The sequence below is a fragment of the Postia placenta genome (genome assembly GCF_002117355.1).
Source record: "Postia placenta MAD-698-R-SB12 unplaced genomic scaffold POSPLAscaffold_5, whole genome shotgun sequence".
Classification (NCBI taxonomy): Eukaryota; Fungi; Basidiomycota; class Agaricomycetes; order Polyporales; family Adustoporiaceae; genus Rhodonia; species Rhodonia placenta.
The window spans coordinates 2,208,926-2,226,163 of record NW_020169836.1 but is presented as its reverse complement, the minus strand read 5'-3'; the positions used below and the strand labels follow the sequence as shown (position 1 = coordinate 2,226,163).

At 54.9% G+C, this 17,238-nt stretch overlaps 8 protein-coding genes across 8 annotated transcripts; 5 read left to right on the top strand and 3 right to left on the bottom strand.

Moving 5' to 3' along the window:
• Positions 1 to 23: 23 nt before the first annotated feature.
• On the top strand, positions 24 to 1,370 carry POSPLADRAFT_1045926 (hypothetical protein; the record flags this gene model as incomplete). Its single annotated transcript, XM_024478900.1, has 2 exons — positions 24 to 855; positions 886 to 1,370. The coding sequence occupies 2 exons, from the start codon at positions 24 to 26 to the stop codon at positions 1,368 to 1,370; spliced, it is 1,317 nt and encodes a 438-aa protein (XP_024340497.1).
• A 629-nt stretch (positions 1,371 to 1,999) lies between these two features.
• On the top strand, positions 2,000 to 3,456 carry POSPLADRAFT_1045925 (hypothetical protein; the record flags this gene model as incomplete). Its single annotated transcript, XM_024478899.1, has 7 exons — positions 2,000 to 2,039; positions 2,098 to 2,216; positions 2,277 to 2,322; positions 2,373 to 2,509; positions 2,563 to 2,964; positions 3,036 to 3,307; positions 3,360 to 3,456. The coding sequence occupies 7 exons, from the start codon at positions 2,000 to 2,002 to the stop codon at positions 3,454 to 3,456; spliced, it is 1,113 nt and encodes a 370-aa protein (XP_024340496.1).
• Positions 3,457 to 3,567: 111 nt separating this feature from the next.
• On the bottom strand, positions 3,568 to 4,745 carry POSPLADRAFT_1045924 (hypothetical protein; the record flags this gene model as incomplete). The annotated part of the gene is made up of 4 exons (XM_024478898.1): positions 3,568 to 3,765; positions 3,816 to 4,231; positions 4,285 to 4,398; positions 4,454 to 4,745. The coding sequence occupies 4 exons, from the start codon at positions 4,743 to 4,745 to the stop codon at positions 3,568 to 3,570; spliced, it is 1,020 nt and encodes a 339-aa protein (XP_024340495.1).
• A 471-nt stretch (positions 4,746 to 5,216) lies between these two features.
• POSPLADRAFT_1169097 (hypothetical protein) lies at positions 5,217 to 6,083 on the bottom strand. Its single transcript, XM_024488041.1, has 4 exons — positions 6,042 to 6,083; positions 5,723 to 5,900; positions 5,594 to 5,659; positions 5,217 to 5,540 (listed from the first exon to the last, which is right to left on the bottom strand). Exons 1-4 carry the CDS (start codon positions 6,042 to 6,044, stop codon positions 5,404 to 5,406), a joined length of 384 nt encoding a protein of 127 aa, XP_024340494.1. The 5' UTR covers positions 6,045 to 6,083; the 3' UTR covers positions 5,217 to 5,403.
• Positions 6,084 to 6,688: 605 nt separating this feature from the next.
• POSPLADRAFT_1055778 (hypothetical protein) lies at positions 6,689 to 7,587 on the top strand (the record flags this gene model as incomplete). Its single annotated transcript, XM_024480684.1, has 3 exons — positions 6,689 to 6,851; positions 6,911 to 7,032; positions 7,093 to 7,587. The coding sequence occupies 3 exons, from the start codon at positions 6,689 to 6,691 to the stop codon at positions 7,585 to 7,587; spliced, it is 780 nt and encodes a 259-aa protein (XP_024340493.1).
• A 343-nt stretch (positions 7,588 to 7,930) lies between these two features.
• POSPLADRAFT_1055777 (hypothetical protein) lies at positions 7,931 to 9,694 on the bottom strand (the record flags this gene model as incomplete). The annotated part of the gene is made up of 9 exons (XM_024480683.1): positions 7,931 to 8,059; positions 8,108 to 8,359; positions 8,415 to 8,685; positions 8,747 to 8,810; positions 8,863 to 8,871; positions 8,939 to 9,273; positions 9,403 to 9,469; positions 9,522 to 9,539; positions 9,619 to 9,694. The coding sequence occupies 9 exons, from the start codon at positions 9,692 to 9,694 to the stop codon at positions 7,931 to 7,933; spliced, it is 1,221 nt and encodes a 406-aa protein (XP_024340492.1).
• Positions 9,695 to 10,697: 1,003 nt separating this feature from the next.
• POSPLADRAFT_1139952 (hypothetical protein) lies at positions 10,698 to 11,803 on the top strand (the record flags this gene model as incomplete). The annotated part of the gene is made up of 5 exons (XM_024485107.1): positions 10,698 to 10,856; positions 10,915 to 10,992; positions 11,048 to 11,242; positions 11,495 to 11,649; positions 11,704 to 11,803. 5 exons carry the CDS (start codon positions 10,698 to 10,700, stop codon positions 11,801 to 11,803), a joined length of 687 nt encoding a protein of 228 aa, XP_024340491.1.
• A 540-nt stretch (positions 11,804 to 12,343) lies between these two features.
• Positions 12,344 to 16,561, top strand: POSPLADRAFT_1065767 (hypothetical protein; the record flags this gene model as incomplete). Its single annotated transcript, XM_024481993.1, has 12 exons — positions 12,344 to 12,380; positions 12,435 to 12,720; positions 12,788 to 12,873; positions 13,261 to 13,353; positions 13,415 to 13,604; positions 13,659 to 13,800; positions 13,852 to 14,030; positions 14,082 to 15,067; positions 15,115 to 15,265; positions 15,322 to 15,420; positions 15,471 to 15,986; positions 16,047 to 16,561. The coding sequence occupies 12 exons, from the start codon at positions 12,344 to 12,346 to the stop codon at positions 16,168 to 16,170; spliced, it is 2,889 nt and encodes a 962-aa protein (XP_024340490.1). The 3' UTR covers positions 16,171 to 16,561.
• Positions 16,562 to 17,238: the final 677 nt, after the last annotated feature.

The following is a 17,238-nucleotide window of genomic DNA, read 5'->3' as shown; positions in this document are numbered from 1 at the left end:
TCCGCACGCATTCGTTAGGTCTGATGGCTGAGGAACATGACGCAATTGTCGGGGAGAGCACTTTCCCGCTAGAACTGTACGAACACATCATGGACCACCTTTGGGACGATGTCCGCACTCTCACAGCCTGCACCCTCGTCTGCCGTGCATGGGTGCCGACATGTCGCCATCATCTATTCCACACAGTCACTCTGAACTCTGTGAAGGATTGCGCTCGCCTCAACAAGCTCATCGAAGCCGGTCAAAGCTCGTCATCGGCTGCTGTCCATTACTTCCGCACGCTTTCTATCGTCTATGACGATAAAGTTGCGACTGAGTGGGTCAATGACTGGGTGCCGCGGCTACTGTCGCATCTCGACGGAGTAGAGCATCTGAAGGCGGACCTATACGACTGGTCACAAACCTTCAGGGATACGCGCCAAGTCATCTACACGTTTTCTTCCAGGATCACCTCTCTGCAGCTAGACGCCAGCTATTTCGATCATCCGAACGATTTCTTTGCCCTTCTTGTGGCGTGTCCGCTGCTCACGGCCCTCCGGTTGTCGGGTATCCACTGTCGGAGAGACAGTGGCGCACCAACGCAGTCCCTGGCCACAAGGCGCATTATTCTTACCGAGCTGCATCTAAAGGAAGTGCAAAGTTACTTTGCGTATTTGCTCGTTCACTGGCTCTTCGCCGCTTCCGCTGATCTCACATTGAACCGCCTTGTCTGGGAAGACCCAATGCCCGTGTTCGGCGAGACGGTGAAGGTCGAAGCAAGGGATACATCTGTGCCCCTCCTGACAAAAGTGCTGCAAGCGATCCCCTATAACTGCTTGAGGCACCTCGATCTGAGCTTCTTTAATAACTACAACCGTACGTGCTGACACGGCTTACGACTTCGAGTGCGGGCGCTCACAAATCAGGCAGCTGACGTCGGGCAGCTGGACCTCTCTTCATTCAGTCAGCTCGAGACACTCGCCATCTACCATAGCTCTGTGGGAGACGTCGAGGAGACGTACCCCTGTCCCTGGATCCCTCATGTCCTTTCTAGGCTGACGTCGATGGGGCTTTGCCTGCTCTCATTTCAGTTTGACCTCGTCCCGGATGCAGAGGAGAACCTCGCGCTTGACTTCCTTGACTGGGCTCACCTCGACGAGGTCATAGCATCCCTGTGCAGCACGCGCCAAGGCGTGCGTGTCGCATTCCACTTCAAGGATTGCTGGAGAGGGAGCTACGACGTGTGCGAGATCGTGCACCTGCTGGCAGGCCGCCTGCCTAAATTGCGAGGCACGTCCGTGTCCGCGGTCGTGCTGCATCACTACCCTCTGGGGTTCGACTTTTTAGTGGGTAAGATGGTGTACGATGTTCGTGAGGCGCTGTTGCTGTAGCAGGTGCGTTACGCCACCTTTGTCTGCATGCTTGTGCATTCTAACGGCGACACGGAAGGACGGTATTTAGTAAAATTCATCAAGAACATCTAACGATATGTTGTGCATGACCGCCCTTACAGTCTGCTCGCACTACCATTTAGATAGTACTGTCGTTGTCATCTCTGTCGGGACTCTATTGACGGGTTGATACCCCCAGTACCAATCAGCGACTATGCCAAGCCGTGCCATCTGTTGCTATGAACGTATACATATATTTGCCACAGCCTCTCATTGACGCGGTTACAGTACTAGTGCACAATTACCTACAGAGTCGTAAACATTGTGTATATGCTTGGCGCCGAGATCCCTTGTCAGTCTCGTCGTACCTAGACGGTCTAGCGGAGAATATTCAATCGAGGCTCGATCACTCGTCATTCGAGTCATATCTCAGTAGGAATCACCTTGATACTAATAGCCCGAAGATGCTTCGGATTCACTCGGCTCTACCCTTGAGTTCAAGGCACCAGCGAGTCTGTTTGGAATCACTTTGGGCCTGTGTATATCCCGTCTCCCAGACTCACGAGACTTCTGCAGTGCACCGTTCCGAACAGGTCTTTTGCTGCTGAGCCGTAGATATATTCATCGATATGTCGACCACAAACAAGAATGTAGTGATAATCGGTGCAGGTACGTCGTGGGGGTTCCCCAAGGGAAGGAGCTATGCCTTTCTGATCGTGTCTTCTAGGAGTTGCTGGCCTTACTACGGGCATCGCGATCCTGGAGAAGGGGGGCTACGATGTGACGATCGTCGCCGAAACGTTCCCCGGCGACCCGAGGACTATCAAGTATTGTAGCAACTGGGCAGTGAGTCGCGCAGCGGTCCTACTACACTTTGAGCTCGTACTAACACGGACATATCATCAGGGAGGACACCATGTCAGCCATGCGAGCGGCGACCCGAGAATGCAGAGTGAGGCAATCAGGACTCGTATCGTCTACGCGTGCTTATCTACATTATAGAAATCGACGAGGACACATTCAAGGTGATGTGGGAGCTCTCCGCACCAGGCGGGGACGCCGAGGGCTGCTTCAAGCGCATCCACGAGACCGAATACTTCTACGACGGGCGCGACGCCCGTCTCAACTGGATGCCTGACGTCCGATCTTCCCGCTCACACCCGCCCCTCGCGCTGACGCCCCCTTCCCGCAGTTCACAGTGCTCCCCGAGGCCGCGCTGGTCCCCGGCGCGCAGACCGGGGTGTCCTTCACGACGGTCACCTTCGACGCGCCGCGCTACGTCGGCTACCTCCTCGCGCGCTTCGTCGCGCGCGGCGGCACGCCCGTGCACGGGTCCGTGCAGCACGTCGCCGCGCTCGCGGAGGGCGGGCCGGGCCTCTTCGCGCGCGGGCGCGCGTCCGCCGCGCCGGTCGATGCGCTCGTCGTGTGCGCGGGGCTGGGCGCGCGCACGCTGGGGGGCGTCGAGGACGCCGCGATGTACCCCGTGCGCGGGCAGACCGTGCTCCTGCGGGCGCCGTGGGTCGCGGGCGGGCGCACGGCGAGCCACGCGGCGGACGGCGTGTGGACGTACGTCATCCCGCGGCGGTGCGGCGAGGTGAGCGCATACGTTCGTTGTGTATGTGCGCGCGGCACTCACGAGGGCGTTTGGATCGTCGTGTGTGACAGGTGGTGTGCGGCGGGACGAAGCTCGAGGACGACTGGTACCCTGCACCGCGCCCTGAGACGACGGAGGACATCCTCCGCCGCTGCCTCGCATTGCACCCGGAGATCGCGCCGCCTGAGGTGCGCGCGGCGCGTGAGCCGACCGTGGACGACGTGCGTCCGTTGATCATCGACCAGGGCGTCGGGCTGCGGCCGGCGAGGAAGGGCGGTTTGAGGCTGGATGTAGAGTGGATCGATGGCAAGAAGGGGAAGATCCCAATGGTGTTCAACTACGGGTGAGTCTGCTGCAGTCGGTCGAGATGACGCAGAGGCTGACGGCGGGTGTAGGCACAGCGGGTCTGGCTTCCAGTCTTCCTGGGGATCAGCTACAGTTGCGCTAGATCTGTTGGAGCAAGCACTCAGTAGCAACGGGCACGCACAGTAAAGCGGGAGCACAGCTGTTTAAGTATGGAGACTCATCAATGTTAGGACTACTTGTACAACAGACCAGATATACATTTTCTGACACGAACCCGTTTCGCTTAGTTGTACAGGCCTACTCTGGGTCAACAAGGCAGACGACCTTGCCCGCGGCAGAGTTGGCCTCCATGTAGGCGTGCGCAGCGCCCGTCTCCTCCATCTTGAACACCTTGTCCAGGCTTGCACTGAGTTCGCCGAATGCGACTGCATCGACTATCCACTGCAGTGGGGCCTTCGAGATATCGAGATAGTGCGACGAGTAGATTGTAAAATGCTGCACACCCCATCAGCGCGCTGCACGATGCCGATGCGACGGCCACGCACCTTCCACGGCGATAGTGACGACATCGGATTGAATTCCTTGAGCGTCCACTCTCCCGACACGCATCCGATCATCGACACAATGCCGTCGTCTGACATGCTCTGGAACGAGTCCGCCACCGTCGTGCCCCCCACAAGCTCGACGCACTTCGTCGCGCCCCGGCCCTCCGTCGCCTTCTTAACCTGCTCGCTCACCGCGTTGTCCTTGTCTAGCAGCACGACGTCCGCGCCCGCAGCCTTGATTGCCCGCGACTTCGCCTCGCTGCGCGTCGTGGAGATGACGGTCGGCTTGACGTCCGGCGCGAAGAGCGTGGACTTGGCAAGTGCGGCGCATGCGAGCCCCACGGAGGTTGTGCCGCCGCGGATGAGGAGTGTGTCCGTCGGCTGCAGCTTGAGCGACTCTGCTAGCGTGCCCCAAGCTGCGAGGGAGGTCCGTGAGGGCTATGGACCGCTCGATGATGGCTGTACGTACCTGTGAGGAACGTCTCCGGGATCGCTGCGAACTCGGCCCACGACATCTTCTCTGGCAGCTTGATAGGAGTCGACACCGACGAATGGGGGACGAGCGCATACTCCGCATACCCACCTAGCAGGGTCGTCGGCTGAGTGCACAGAGACAGCGATGCGCCGAGGGGACTCACCATCGAACTGACGGCCCATTCCGCCCATGCATGCTGCGACGACGTCGCCCGCCTTCCACAGCGAGCCGCCTCCGGCATCCTTGACTGTCCCCACGCACTCGATGCCCAGCACGCGTGGAAACTGGATGCCGGGCGAGTGGCCCTGGCGCGTGAAGAGCTCCGAGCGGTTCAGTCCGTAGGCCTTGACGCGGATGAGGACATGGCCGGCCTTGGGCGATGGCGTCGGGTGGTTGGTTGTGTAGACGAGCTCGGACGGCGCGATGGGTGCGCGGGGACAGACGACGGCTCTCATGGTTCTGGTGAGAGACATTCAGGCTGAGGTACATAGAGAGGAGTCTGAGGTGGGTCATGCAAGTTCATTACCAATCACCGTGATGGAAGAGTGATGTAACGCACCTGGCGTTTGGAGCATCCCCGTCCGGCCATCAGGACGCCCTGCGCAACTTCAAGGCATTCCTTGCGGCGAGTGTGCGGCAATTCTACAGCCAATTCTATATCGTGAAATGCACCCGAGAATATTTGTGCGCAGGCAGGGTTGATGCGGGAGAAGTCCTTTGCGCACATATCGAGTTCAAAAGGCCTAATGATATGTAAGCTACAGGATCCTAGAATCCTGTGATATCATACCTAGCGCGCTTCATGTTGTACTGCGGAACACGTCGACTATTACGTCAGGCAAGGACAAATCAAAGTAGCGGTGAGGTCGACAACTTGGAGGAACTTGATCTGAAAGTAGAGATCGAAGGCCTGGGGCAGCGCAATAGGATTGAGCGCACATGGCACCGCGATCATGCATTCCGAGCCTCATATGCTCTACACCTAGTATACATGAGGACATATGGCACCGTGGTCTGCGCTAGGGCGATGATGCACAAGGGGACGAGCAATCACGTCAGACGTGCGAAGATCATGCATGCAAGTGAGATACGATTAACTGCGATGTACAAAGCCTATGCTGTTCTCGCAGCCGCCGCCTTGGCATCCTCTGCTGCGGCAACAGCAGGGTTGACCTTCTTGCCATCCTTCCATCGGACACGGGGAGGGGGCGCACGGTTGCGACGACCCTCGCGGGAGCGGACACGTACGACTGAGAGAAAAATCAGATTCTTGAGCACTCAGTACGCATATGTTCTAACGCACCGTGCGAGTGGATGGCGCATGACACGCAGTATGCGATTTTGATGTAGAGCTTGGGGATAACGTACTCTGCACGCGAGGCAGCACTTTAGCACCCCTGTTCGGGCCTGTTGCGGGGAATAAGAGACGCACCAGGGTACACGCTCGCCTCGCTGATATCCCGGACAGCAGCACTCTCAACCATGTTGCGCACTGTGAAGCGCTTGATCGCCTTGTCCTTGCCCACGCATCGCGAGCAGTTCGAGCAGCGGACGAAGTTAACGTGGCCGCGGCCCTTCTTGTTGCGTCCGTTGTTTCTTCTCTTCTTCGTCTGCGGGGCAGAGTCAGCACCGAGGACTGAGAGTCATCCGCGTCAAGACGCTGCCATCCATCTCTTTTCGCCACGATTTCGGGGTTTCCGCCACGCAAAACGTCTGGAGGGGCATTAACGAGTGCAAAGGCGTGTGCTCACCATGTTTGACCGGGAGTCTTGAGGTGTGTGGTAGACTGTGCCCGACCGACGGTACTGCTGTGTATCCTAACCAGGCGCTCGGCGTTGCCGCCAGTATGCCGGCCCTAGATTGAGGAGCGCACGTGATGAGACGCGCCATGCTCGGGGCGCTTCAATGCTCGGTCTCCCTGGTCTCTCTCGATCCCGAAATGCTCTCAGTCTTGCTGTATCACCTGCCCACTGCATCGGTCTTGCAGATAAATCATGTAGCGATGTCTATCATGTCAAACTAGAACAAAAATACCAACTGCGCTATCGAGAAATACAAGCGTTCTGCCGGTGAGACTGCTCACTGCATATAGTCCTTCAAGGCGTGCCGCTCGTGAATAGACATTCACAGTCATCCTCCGTTCATGATCTGAAGTCAGTGATACCCCTCTGGTATACAGCTCTAGAACGCGTGTCTACCTAGTAACAGCAAGGATGGGCGCTTTGAGGACAATAGTGGGGCCCGTATTGTCTCTTCGATGTGGCCCATCAATTCTGGACAGTCATAAAGCGACGCATCTCAAGGCAGATTGCATTTCTGCCGCTTACTTTGGGCCTGGTGCCCCTCACGGTTTTCTCTACGCTACACGCACTTCATCCGTTTTGCTCAGTTGGCCACCATGTCTCGTCTCGTAGCCCTGCTTCTATCCCTCTGGACAGCTATGCTGATCCAAGCAGCGCCGATGAACTCGCTTGACGCTGCGACCTTTTATCAGAACGGTCTGGATGCACAGATGCTGAACGGAGAGTTTGCGTCTTTGAACGCAACATCCGCCTGCAATAGTGAGTGGTCGCGTGCATATCGAAGGTAACGGCGCTCACGCCATTCCACTATTAATCAGCGACCACGAGTGCCTGCATAGCGGGGTCGCTCGCGCAGTGTGAGCGCGGCAGCTGGAAGATTGAGGCATGCCCTGCGACCGAGCAGTGTTTCGCTCTGCCTGCGCTCAGAGGAAACGGCACTGTACGTCTGCACCACCTGGGGAAGACTTACAACGTGAAAGGCTAATATTCACATTTACAGGTGCTCTCCTGTACAACAGAGGATATCGCACTAGCCCTGATCAACGCCACGGGCGTTGAAGGCGGGCTCGCATCCGCGCCCAACGTCACAAGCGGTACCAACGCTACAGCGGGAGCCTCCTCATCGGCATCCGCCACCGCCACCGAGTCTTTGGCGGCCTCAGGCAGTTTCGTGGTCGTCACGCACACACTCACCGTGACCTCCACCGTACAACCCTCTGCGAGCTCGTCGTTCGCCACTACCGCCACGCCCGCTTCTACGTTTGCCGAGACGACGCTGCTGAATCCCTCGCAGGCGTCGAGTCTCCTGTCCAGCCTCTCCGCGGACGGCGCGTTCTCGATTGTGACTACTCTCTTTGGCCAACCGACGCCCACTGTTGTGGCGAATGCGAGCGATAGCGTGTTTCCCACCACCGCGCTCGCGGACACTTTCCTCAATGCCATGAGCTCCGGGACTTTGACGAGCATTGCCCCTACTGCGACAACGAGGTGCTGAGGATCACCTCGAGGGGACGCTCTTGACGACGGCGCAGGTTCTTTATATCGGGCTCCTCTGGAAGGACATACGGGTATATGTATTGTTACACTCCCAGCACAAACATAATGTAGCTATAGCGTCATGTAGCGCCAGTGTCTATGAAGCAATACTATCGGCAGTGAGACGCGATGTGGAACAGGCGCGGATGGGAGAATAGCACGATCAAGATGTGAGCAGATATTACAGTATACTTATCCTATGTACAAAGGTGTCAGGGCACGATGCGAACGGATAGCAAAGCGACGACAGCGGAGAGGATGGAGTCAGGCCAGTTAAGCGGAGGCACGCGAGGATGCATTGCTCAGTCTTCCTCCACCTCGGACTCCTCAGGGATCTCCTCCTGCTGCTTTTTCTTACGCGACACAGGCTTCGAGGCTTTCTTCGAGGGGGGCTTCGATGCCTTGGCCGAAGCCTTGGATGTCGGCGCACGCTGCACGTTGGTCAGCACCATTGCACGCCCAACTTCATCCGCACGTACCTGACGCTTCTTCGGAGGCGCCTCCTCCTCCTCCAGCTCGTCGTCCTCGAAGTCATCACCGACGGCGGCGAGCTCATCCTCGAAGTCCTCTGCCGATGCTTCGTCCTCTTCGTCGCTAGACTTTTTCTTCCTCGAAGCGCGCTTCTTCGGAGCAGCCTTGCTCTTCTCGCCTGCACCATTCTTAGCCTTTGCAGGCGCACGCTTGCGCTTCGGTTTCTCTTCCTCCGCATCCTCATCTTCATCTTCGACCTTCTGTGGGCCAGATTGAGTCCGCTTGTACTCATTCAATGAATCGCGCGGCACGTACCTTGGGCTTCCTGCCCCTTTTCTTAGGCTCAGCATCGTCAGCGTCCTCGGCTTTCTTGCGACGGCGCGCAGGGGCTTTCTTGCCAGTATCGACAGCTTCGCCGGCACCCTGGTCTTCCTCCGGCACTGCACCTTCTTCCCAAGCTCGACGAACTTTGTCTTGTTCGCCCTCCTTGAGTTCGCCCCAGCCCTCGATCTCAGAAGGTTCGCCATACGACGTTTTCAGTGACGTAACCGTCTTCGCGTCGATACATCCCCAGTGTTTCCATTGGCTGGTGGATGGGTTTTATATCAGAATGCAGACACACCGCTGAAGGCAACAACAAAGCGTACAAAGATTTGTTTCCACGGAAGTCCACTTCGTTGCCTATACGGAAAAAATCCTTTCCAATGTTTTCTTTAAGGCTCATTATTAGATACGTGCATGTCATCATGTCATACGTACTCACCTTGGCAGACTATCCAAAGGAATGAGCGAAAAGAAGGGTAAGCTCACGTCAAATCCACGAAGTAATGATCACGCACCTTTGCACTTCGCTCTGCCCGAGGATGCATACTCTAGCTTGAAGACGCCCTTCTTGTCACCTTCATCTGCATCTTCCTTCTTTGCTGCCTTTCCAGCAGCCTTTTTCTTCTTTGGTTTGTCGTCTTCTTCTTCCTCGCCCTCCTCGCCCTCAGGCTTCCGCGCTGTCTCAGGGATGTCCTCGTCAGCCACCTTTTCCTCTTCCCATGCTTTGCGGATTTTGTCTTGGTCCTCATCCTTGAGGTCCTCAAAACCGTCGAGCTCGTCCGCCTCCTCAAAAGACTTTTTCATGTTTTGGATGATTCGCGGTGTAGTACAACCCCAATGGCGCCAGACCCTACATTAAGGATGGCTCAAGGTTAGCCTGGGTCGCCGATGAATGCAAAAGGAGATGCCTCTCAGCAAACTGCTCAAGGAACACGTCTGCCAAGAAGCGCGGAATTGTGAGGAGGTAATAATGACGCACATGGTCGTGTTCCCCCTAAAATCAACCACGGACCCTAGTCGCAATTCGCCCTTGGTAATTTTGGTACCTGACGAGCACCTATGAGCGGGAGAAAATCAAAGGATGGTTCAGAGGCATACCATTGCACGGTTTGGGCCCTGGTGACACGAAAGACGCGCCGGAGACGCGGTCAGCGACGACCAATTTGCAGAACCTGAACGCAAGCACAGAACGAACCTTTGCAGACCGAACGGTTGCTAGCGGCATATTCTAAGCGGTATCCCGACTTCTTATCACCTTCTTGGTCAGACATTGTGCAGAGAAAGAGGTGCTGGGGTGTGGGGGAAAGAGATAGAGTTCGAGTTCGCGGTCGATGCTCGGCGGTTGACGCGTTATATACGGGTGCGGTGCTTCAAAGTCCGCTTGGAAATACGCAGCTGGACCACGCCTGGCCACAAGCTGACGCACGGACCCCTCATCACCTGCCGCGACGGCCACACCATCGCTTGCCTTGTTCGCGTTTCTGTGCAGTTCGTGCACAGAGTAACACCGATAAATATTTTCGCAAGTTGTATAGCACGCATGTTCAACAGCCCAACACGCTGGGGTTAGGGTTCACCTTTTGGCTTCACTGGCAGCGGTCCTCCGCTGAAGGCGACGCGCCAGACATGCTCCCAGCCCTCGAAGTCAGCAGATACATAGTCAATTAGGTATCTGCTGACTTCTATGGCGTGAATAGCATGGAGCCCCGAATAGTGTGACCTAATCCAATACTGAACTATGCTTGAAGCAGTCCGCTGAGATAAAAGCACGTGCATCCAAACATGATCCCTGCGCGGGGGACTACAGTCACTACAGGTGTAGCACCACACGACCACCTAGTCAAAAAGGTGCAATCTTCCAATGCTGGAAGATTGCACCTTATTGACTAGCCCCGGGCGGGATAATGGGACGAATGGCCCTGCCGCAGCAATATCGCACACACCCGTCGCAATTGCGACCGCCGCGGTCGACCAATGTTTTATTACATCATTATTTCGATTGGGCGCCAATGGAAATAATAGTCCAACTAACGTCAGTTGATTGTGACGGTATTGGGAAATGGACTTGCGGTGCCGCTGCGACGGAAAGCACACGGAGGCGGATATGCGGATGTGCGGATATGCGCCAGGCCCACGCGAAATCATCCATCTCCTAGGATGGACAACGAGGGACATTGCGACGGCATAAAAGCCAGACCCCGTCAGTCCAGCACTATTACATTCATAACCTCATCCCACTCATTGCATACTCTCGTACTTCTATATTCTCTCGCAATGCGCACGTTCCGCACCCTACCTAATGTGTACTGCACGCTGTGCGATCAGTACTTCGTCTCTAACGAGGCTCGCACCCAACATGTGCAGTTCTCCGAGAATCACCCTCTATGCAGGCCTTGTGGTCGTCGTTTCATCAACAAAAATGCTCTCAGAGTCGTATGCGTCTTCGCTGCCGTCACGGGTGTTCATGCTAAATCTCTCTTTCACGTTCTAGCATCTGAATTCCTCGCCGAGACACCATTATTGTGCAGTCTGCGATATAGAGTACCACACTCTGGCAAGTCTTCGAGTGGTAAGCTACCTGCCATCAGCCACAATTGCTTCGACTTATACGCTTGGCTCTACAGCATCTCGAGTTTGCCACGGTCCACCGCAGTGACTTAGATGACGGTGACTTCATGATAGACGACGATGTTCCTTGGGATGACGACCTTTTCGAGGATGATACACCCAGTTGGATAGACAACGTCAGGCATCGTAGGTATCCAGAGGTGACACAACCCGCCCGTGCCGACTTCAACACTCCCCCGGGGGTCCAGGTAGTCCCAGAAGTTCCTCCTGAATCACCACCGCTGGATGGCATCGATGAGGACGACTTCTGGGATGAGCCTGATGAGCCCGAGCATCTCGAGGAGATGCGGGAGCAGTATTATAGCGCTGTGCGAGCCGCTACAGCCATGCGCCGGGACGCCCACTACTTCGTGAGTACATTCTCCTCGCACATCGTGATGTTCTGCTGACGTCGCCTGCAGTTCACTGACACAGTCAGAGGCATTCCGGCTGAGATACAAGAGAAGCCAGACGACTTGCGTGGCAATGCTAGCCACCACCATGATAAGTCGTCTAAGGGCGAGCTGGAGGAGCCTGTTGTCACATTCACCTGCTCGCTCTGCCTGGAGGCACCTCAGAATACAAGCACGACACGTTGCGGGCACGTCTTCTGCACACCGTAAGCGTCAATTCATTCTTTGAGATGCGGAGGCCGAGTCTTATATTCCTTCAGATGCATTCATAAGGCACTCAAGTTCAAAAGGAGTTGTCCAGTGTGCCGCACGCCTGCTGTACCAACTCAACTACGAAAAATCTATCTTACTGCCAGCTAGGCACGGACTATTCTTTACCCATCTCATCGTGCATATACCCAAACGTACCATGCATACTCCAATCTACCACGCGATTCATTGTATCTTACCACAAACCAAAAATGAGAAGCTGGATCTTCTTGTATCCTCATGTCCTACGGTTGGGCCGGATTGTTTGATGATCGAGGTCTCAGAGAGTCGACAGTGTGTTTGTTTCAATATGACGAATGAATAGACCTCATCATTAATGACCTTGCCTGTGACAAAACTCACTCGTCTGTCGTGACATCGATTTCAAGGCACTCGGAGTACCTTGAAATCGATGTCACGACAGATGAGTAGTGTAAGAAGGCGAGTTTCAGCAACCGCGGGCTCAGGCTGGTTCGCGACGCAATTAAGCATCTGACCATGTTCAATCACGTGGAAGATCGAGATCTGAGTCTGTGCAAACGTCTGAGCGCTCTAGAGTCCCACTTATCCCTACTTTCTCGTGCTATTCGCCTGTGCTATTAGTCGCATATACTTCTCTAGCCGCTGATTTAATACTTGACTTTTGGAGATATGAGGTTCACAAAGCCCGCATGGGTAATGCACAAAGGTGAGGCATCCTCCATGCTTAGCTACTCGAACAAGATGTCTAAAACGCCCTTAGACACCTCCATGCGAGGCGACCAAGAGAAACGCGTATCTGTATTCTCTGTACATGTCCACCCGGATGGCTCTCGGATAGCAACAGGCGGTCTCGACGCAAAGGTCCGGGTCTGGAGTACGAAGCCGATCCTCAACCATGCATCTGAGCTCTCTGGGCGACCACCGAAATCACTCTGCACTCTAATGATGCACACCGGACCTGTTCTTGTCGTGAGATGGGCGCACTCAGGCAGATGGCTAGCGAGCGGGAGCGACGACCAGATTGTGATGATTTGGGACCTCGACCCGTAAGTCGCATTCTTCGAGGATTTTGGCGGACAGAAGTGAAGCTGTCGGTACTCAAGGTTGTCCCAGAACAGCGAAGGGGAAAGTATGGGGCTCAGATGAAGTAAACGTTGAGGGATGGAAACCCTTAAAGAGGTTGCCTGGCCATGAGAGTGGTGAGTGTTTACGCTTTATATTGTTCCTTGGGGTATCTCCTACATGGCATACTCCTGCACAACATGGGAGGATGTCGTGGGCCTTCAATCTCTTTCTCGTTGAATGCGTATCGTTCGGGACGGCCGAGAGGGTCACCTCATCTTCCGTTACCGGATGCGCGCCGTTGGTCAGCTGATGCCCGGCTTGCTCCTATTTCTCCCAAGTGTGGGCCTATCTCTTCGGAGTATCTAAGAAACGTTCTGTAAGATGCCTGTCAAGGTGCCGATTGGCACGGTAACGCCGAAGCTGCCTAACTGGATCACGGAGGAGTTCTGCGGCAGTCGGCCTTATACGTCAGAAATATTTCCACGCAAGAGATTCTAACCCATCTTCTGCTCCCCCCGCAGATGTTACGGATATTGCATGGTCTCCAGGTGACCGGTACCTTGCCACTGTGGGACTCGACTCGCAGGTCCTGATCTGGTGTGGTTACACTCTGGGTAAGGGCTGTTGGAATAGATGTGTGCATCTACTAACGACGGCGTTACGTCCTCTTGTTAGAGCGCCTGATGAGAATAGACCAGCATCAAGGGTTCGTCAAGGGAGTCTGTTGGGATCCCGTAGGCGAGTTCCTTGCGACTGGATCGGACGATAGGTCTGTCAGGATCTGGAGAACAACGGATTGGAGCTTGGAAGCTGAGGTCAGGAAGCCGTTTGACCACTCTCCGGGAACATTCTTTCGACGACTAAGGTAAATACTCTTTTTGTGTTGACACAATCACATTTCATTCATACAGTCATAAAGCTGGTCTCCAGATGGCGCCCATATTACCGCGTCCAACGCAACCAATAACGACGGTTACGTGTTTATAGCAGCTGTTATCGCACGAAATACTTGGACCTCAGAGATTAGTCTCGTGGGTCACGAGAACACGGTGGAAGTCGCTGTGAGTTCATATGACGGCTCTATCCGGGGTCGTAATAACGACATATTGCAGGCATATAACCCGCACATATTTCTCCGAGATCCGTCGTCGCCTGTAGTAGCATCCAACATCTGTTCCGTAGTTGCACTAGGTGCAGATGACCGCGCGGTGTCTGTATGGCAGACCAAATCTGCACGGCCACTCATTGTTGCCAAAGAGGTGTTTGAGAGGCAAATCATGGACCTGAGTTGGTGCGCGATAGTTTCTCCTTAAGCATTATGGACGATTAAACATGCAAACAGGTCTCAAGACGGCCTCACGCTATACGCAGTCTCTTCTGATGGCACTATGGCGGTCTTCAGCTTCGACCAAGACGAGCTTGAAGGCATCGCTCCCAGGTCTGCACAGGAGCAGTACCTCAAGAAGTTTGGATTTTCACCGCCCCCATTACCTGAAGGCTTTTCTCATCAGAACCCTGTCGTAGTCGACAACTCCCGCCAACCGTCTGCTGGTCGCATGACCCCTCCACCATCTCCAGGACGTGCTGTGTCCGAGCCTCGACCTGCGCAGACACAGACCGGTTTTGGTGCCTCTGTCAATGGATCTGGTAGTGGCGAACATGTGAACCAACTGGTTGCCAAACGGAAGAAGGATAAGAAGCGCATCCAGCCCAACTTCATGGGCTCCCTTGGCAGCTCGATACCGTCTGCGGCAAACGGCACCAGCAGTATGGCAGGCCCTAGCACCTCCGCGCCATTAAGCGCCGCGGGTGGCGTGGGCATATCAACGACACGTTCCATTGGCGAGGCTTCGACTTCTGCGGCAGTCCATCGTCCCCCTGCCCCGCATTCCAGCGCACCGCAGCTGGGTGGTCCCTCCCAACCGTTTAGTGTCGACATAGCCGATCTCACCGATGGAAGCAGAGACAGGCCCCCGGAGCGCGACGAGGATGTGGAAATGTTCCTAGCGGATAACACCGACGTACGAATCAGCTCGTTGGACACCAGCATGCAGACGGGACGCAAGCGCAAGACGATCGATGGCACCGATGACCGCGTGCTCAGCCGACCACGAACACTGGGCGGCGACCGCGTGCGCGATGCTGTGCCTGTGCGGGAGATTGCGGGCGGGAATGCGGGCTTCGGCACTGCACAGAGCACTCTGGGCCTATGGAACGACCCGTCCAGTTTCTCTGGCAGGCTCGATGTGCCGTCAGTGCTAACTTACGTGAAGGCGACGGTCGAAGGGACAGAAGATATCTTCGAGGGTCGCAATTCTGAAGGCGATGGTGCGTATTTGCTATCGTAGTCCTACTTGATGGATAACATTCTACAGGTCCAACCGAGGTTCTATTTGTCAGCGGAAAACAGACACAATGGCTCGATTATCTACCATCACCTATATTAGCGCTCACAGCCACCACTGTCTTCTGCGCAGTTGCGACGCAGGATGGCTCTGTCAATGTGTACTCGCACACCGGAAGAAGGTGAGCGGAGCACCTCGGCAGAGAAACGATCGTTTACCATTTAATCTGCTTCACAGATTGATGCCTACACTTGCTATTGGCTCGGCCTGCTCATCTTTGAGTGGGTCCAAGAATTTCCTTATGCTCCTAACATCTATTGGCATACTCCACGTTTGGTATGCCTTTAAGTCTCCCATTTGTGCATTCGTAGTTCAATATTCTTTAGGAATGCCAAGAAGCAAGTCGCCGTATTCCCACCAACATCTGTATTGCCTATCCTTGGCTCATCGCCAAATACAACGTTGGTATCTGCGACTGTTCGGTCTAATGGTGCCCCCGTGCTTCAGCTATCAACTGGAGTATCCTTCTCGTGGGATGCGGCTCTCTCCTCCTGGATTAAGCTCAGCGATCCGTGGTGGGCAGAAGGATCTGACGCATGGCAAGGTCGTCAACGATCTAATAACTCAACCGCCGCCCGCGGAGTTGTCAGTACTCTGGAAAGTAACACTAGTGAACGCGTCTCGATTGATGGCACGACGAAAGCCGACCAACCACGGCCGGCATGGTGGAATACAGCGCTGACACTAGGTCATCTTGAGACGAAGCTACACGCTGCAAAGACACTCGACAGCCCGCAAGAATACAAGCAAGCTCTACTTCTCTACGCAAAACGGATCGCCGATGAAGGGTTTAGAGGGAAGGCAGAGGAGCTCGTCAAAGAGTTATATGGCCCAGTCTACTGGTACGTTCCATGTCCTTCTACGAAGCAGTCATTGTTTTTTTGATCGCGTGCTGGTATTAGGCGACCCAGTCGCGATGATTCATGGTCACCTACACTACTAGGCATGTCAAAGCGGGAATTGTTGAGGGACGTGCTCGCTATCTTCGGTCTGTTTTGCTCGTCCCCCATCACTCCCGTAGACTGAGCGCCTTTCGTTGCAGCTCGAAGTAAAACGCTCACCAAGTTAGCCATGGACTGGCAAGACATGCTGAAAAAAGCTCTAGTGGAAGAATGATCTCTTGAGTGACAATGACCTGCGTCGTACTGCCATCTTCTCCAGCTTTTCGAATCGGCATTCAGAGGGTGCTGTCAATTCCGATTGTGAAAGTTACGCAGGTATTGTTTTTCGCACCGCTAGTTTTTGCGCACGTTCATTTGTCGTGAATGAGCGGACAACTGTCTTACCGGGCACGGCGCGGAAACATTACTACGTGCGTTTGTCGACAAGATACGTACGTTGAGTCTGTAAGGTCTTATGCGCGACGAGACACTGTTCCACTTTTACACTTCGCTCATGAATAAAGATGCTACACTTGATGCGGCGATGACGACTGTCAGTGTCGAAATGCCAGATACGAAATCTGATGGAAAAGTGAGTCATACCTTATGCTCCAACCTTGCTACGTGAACAAGTTCGAAGAAAGGGACTGACGGGTGTGATTCTTGATTCGTCAAGTCATCTTCCATGTCTGTCGCCTGTCGAATGCAAACGGGTTTAGCCCACGCAGAATCTCTCACGGTCCCCTGGAGCCGTTGATCTACAATCAATGATGGATTGGTCGTCCCCATCACTATCACAGGGAGGCAGCTGGATTTACAGCTACCGTACGCACTCCGTCTGCGTCGTTGCTCAGAATCAAGTCACTGGCAATATGGCCAGGGTCGCCTATCGTGCTTAGGTCTCATGTCTGAGAGGAGGCGAGGTGCTATTTCACGGTCCTGCTTACGCTCAACCGCGCCATCTCCTACAAATTGTGCTCCACGACGACCAGTTATGTTCTCAGTACACGGCCAGAAGATCCGTATAAACTGGGTTTAACCGCTGACAAGCTGCACGTCGGTCAAAGTGCTTTGCGCCCTGTGCAAACCACGACAGTTTATGCCTGGTGCAACCACTCACACGCTTGCCCCGCGGGCAAATTCGTTCAACCCCCGTGCAAAGCAGATTTCTGCTCACGTGATACAAGCGCAGTCTCCCAGGGTCCCATTGACC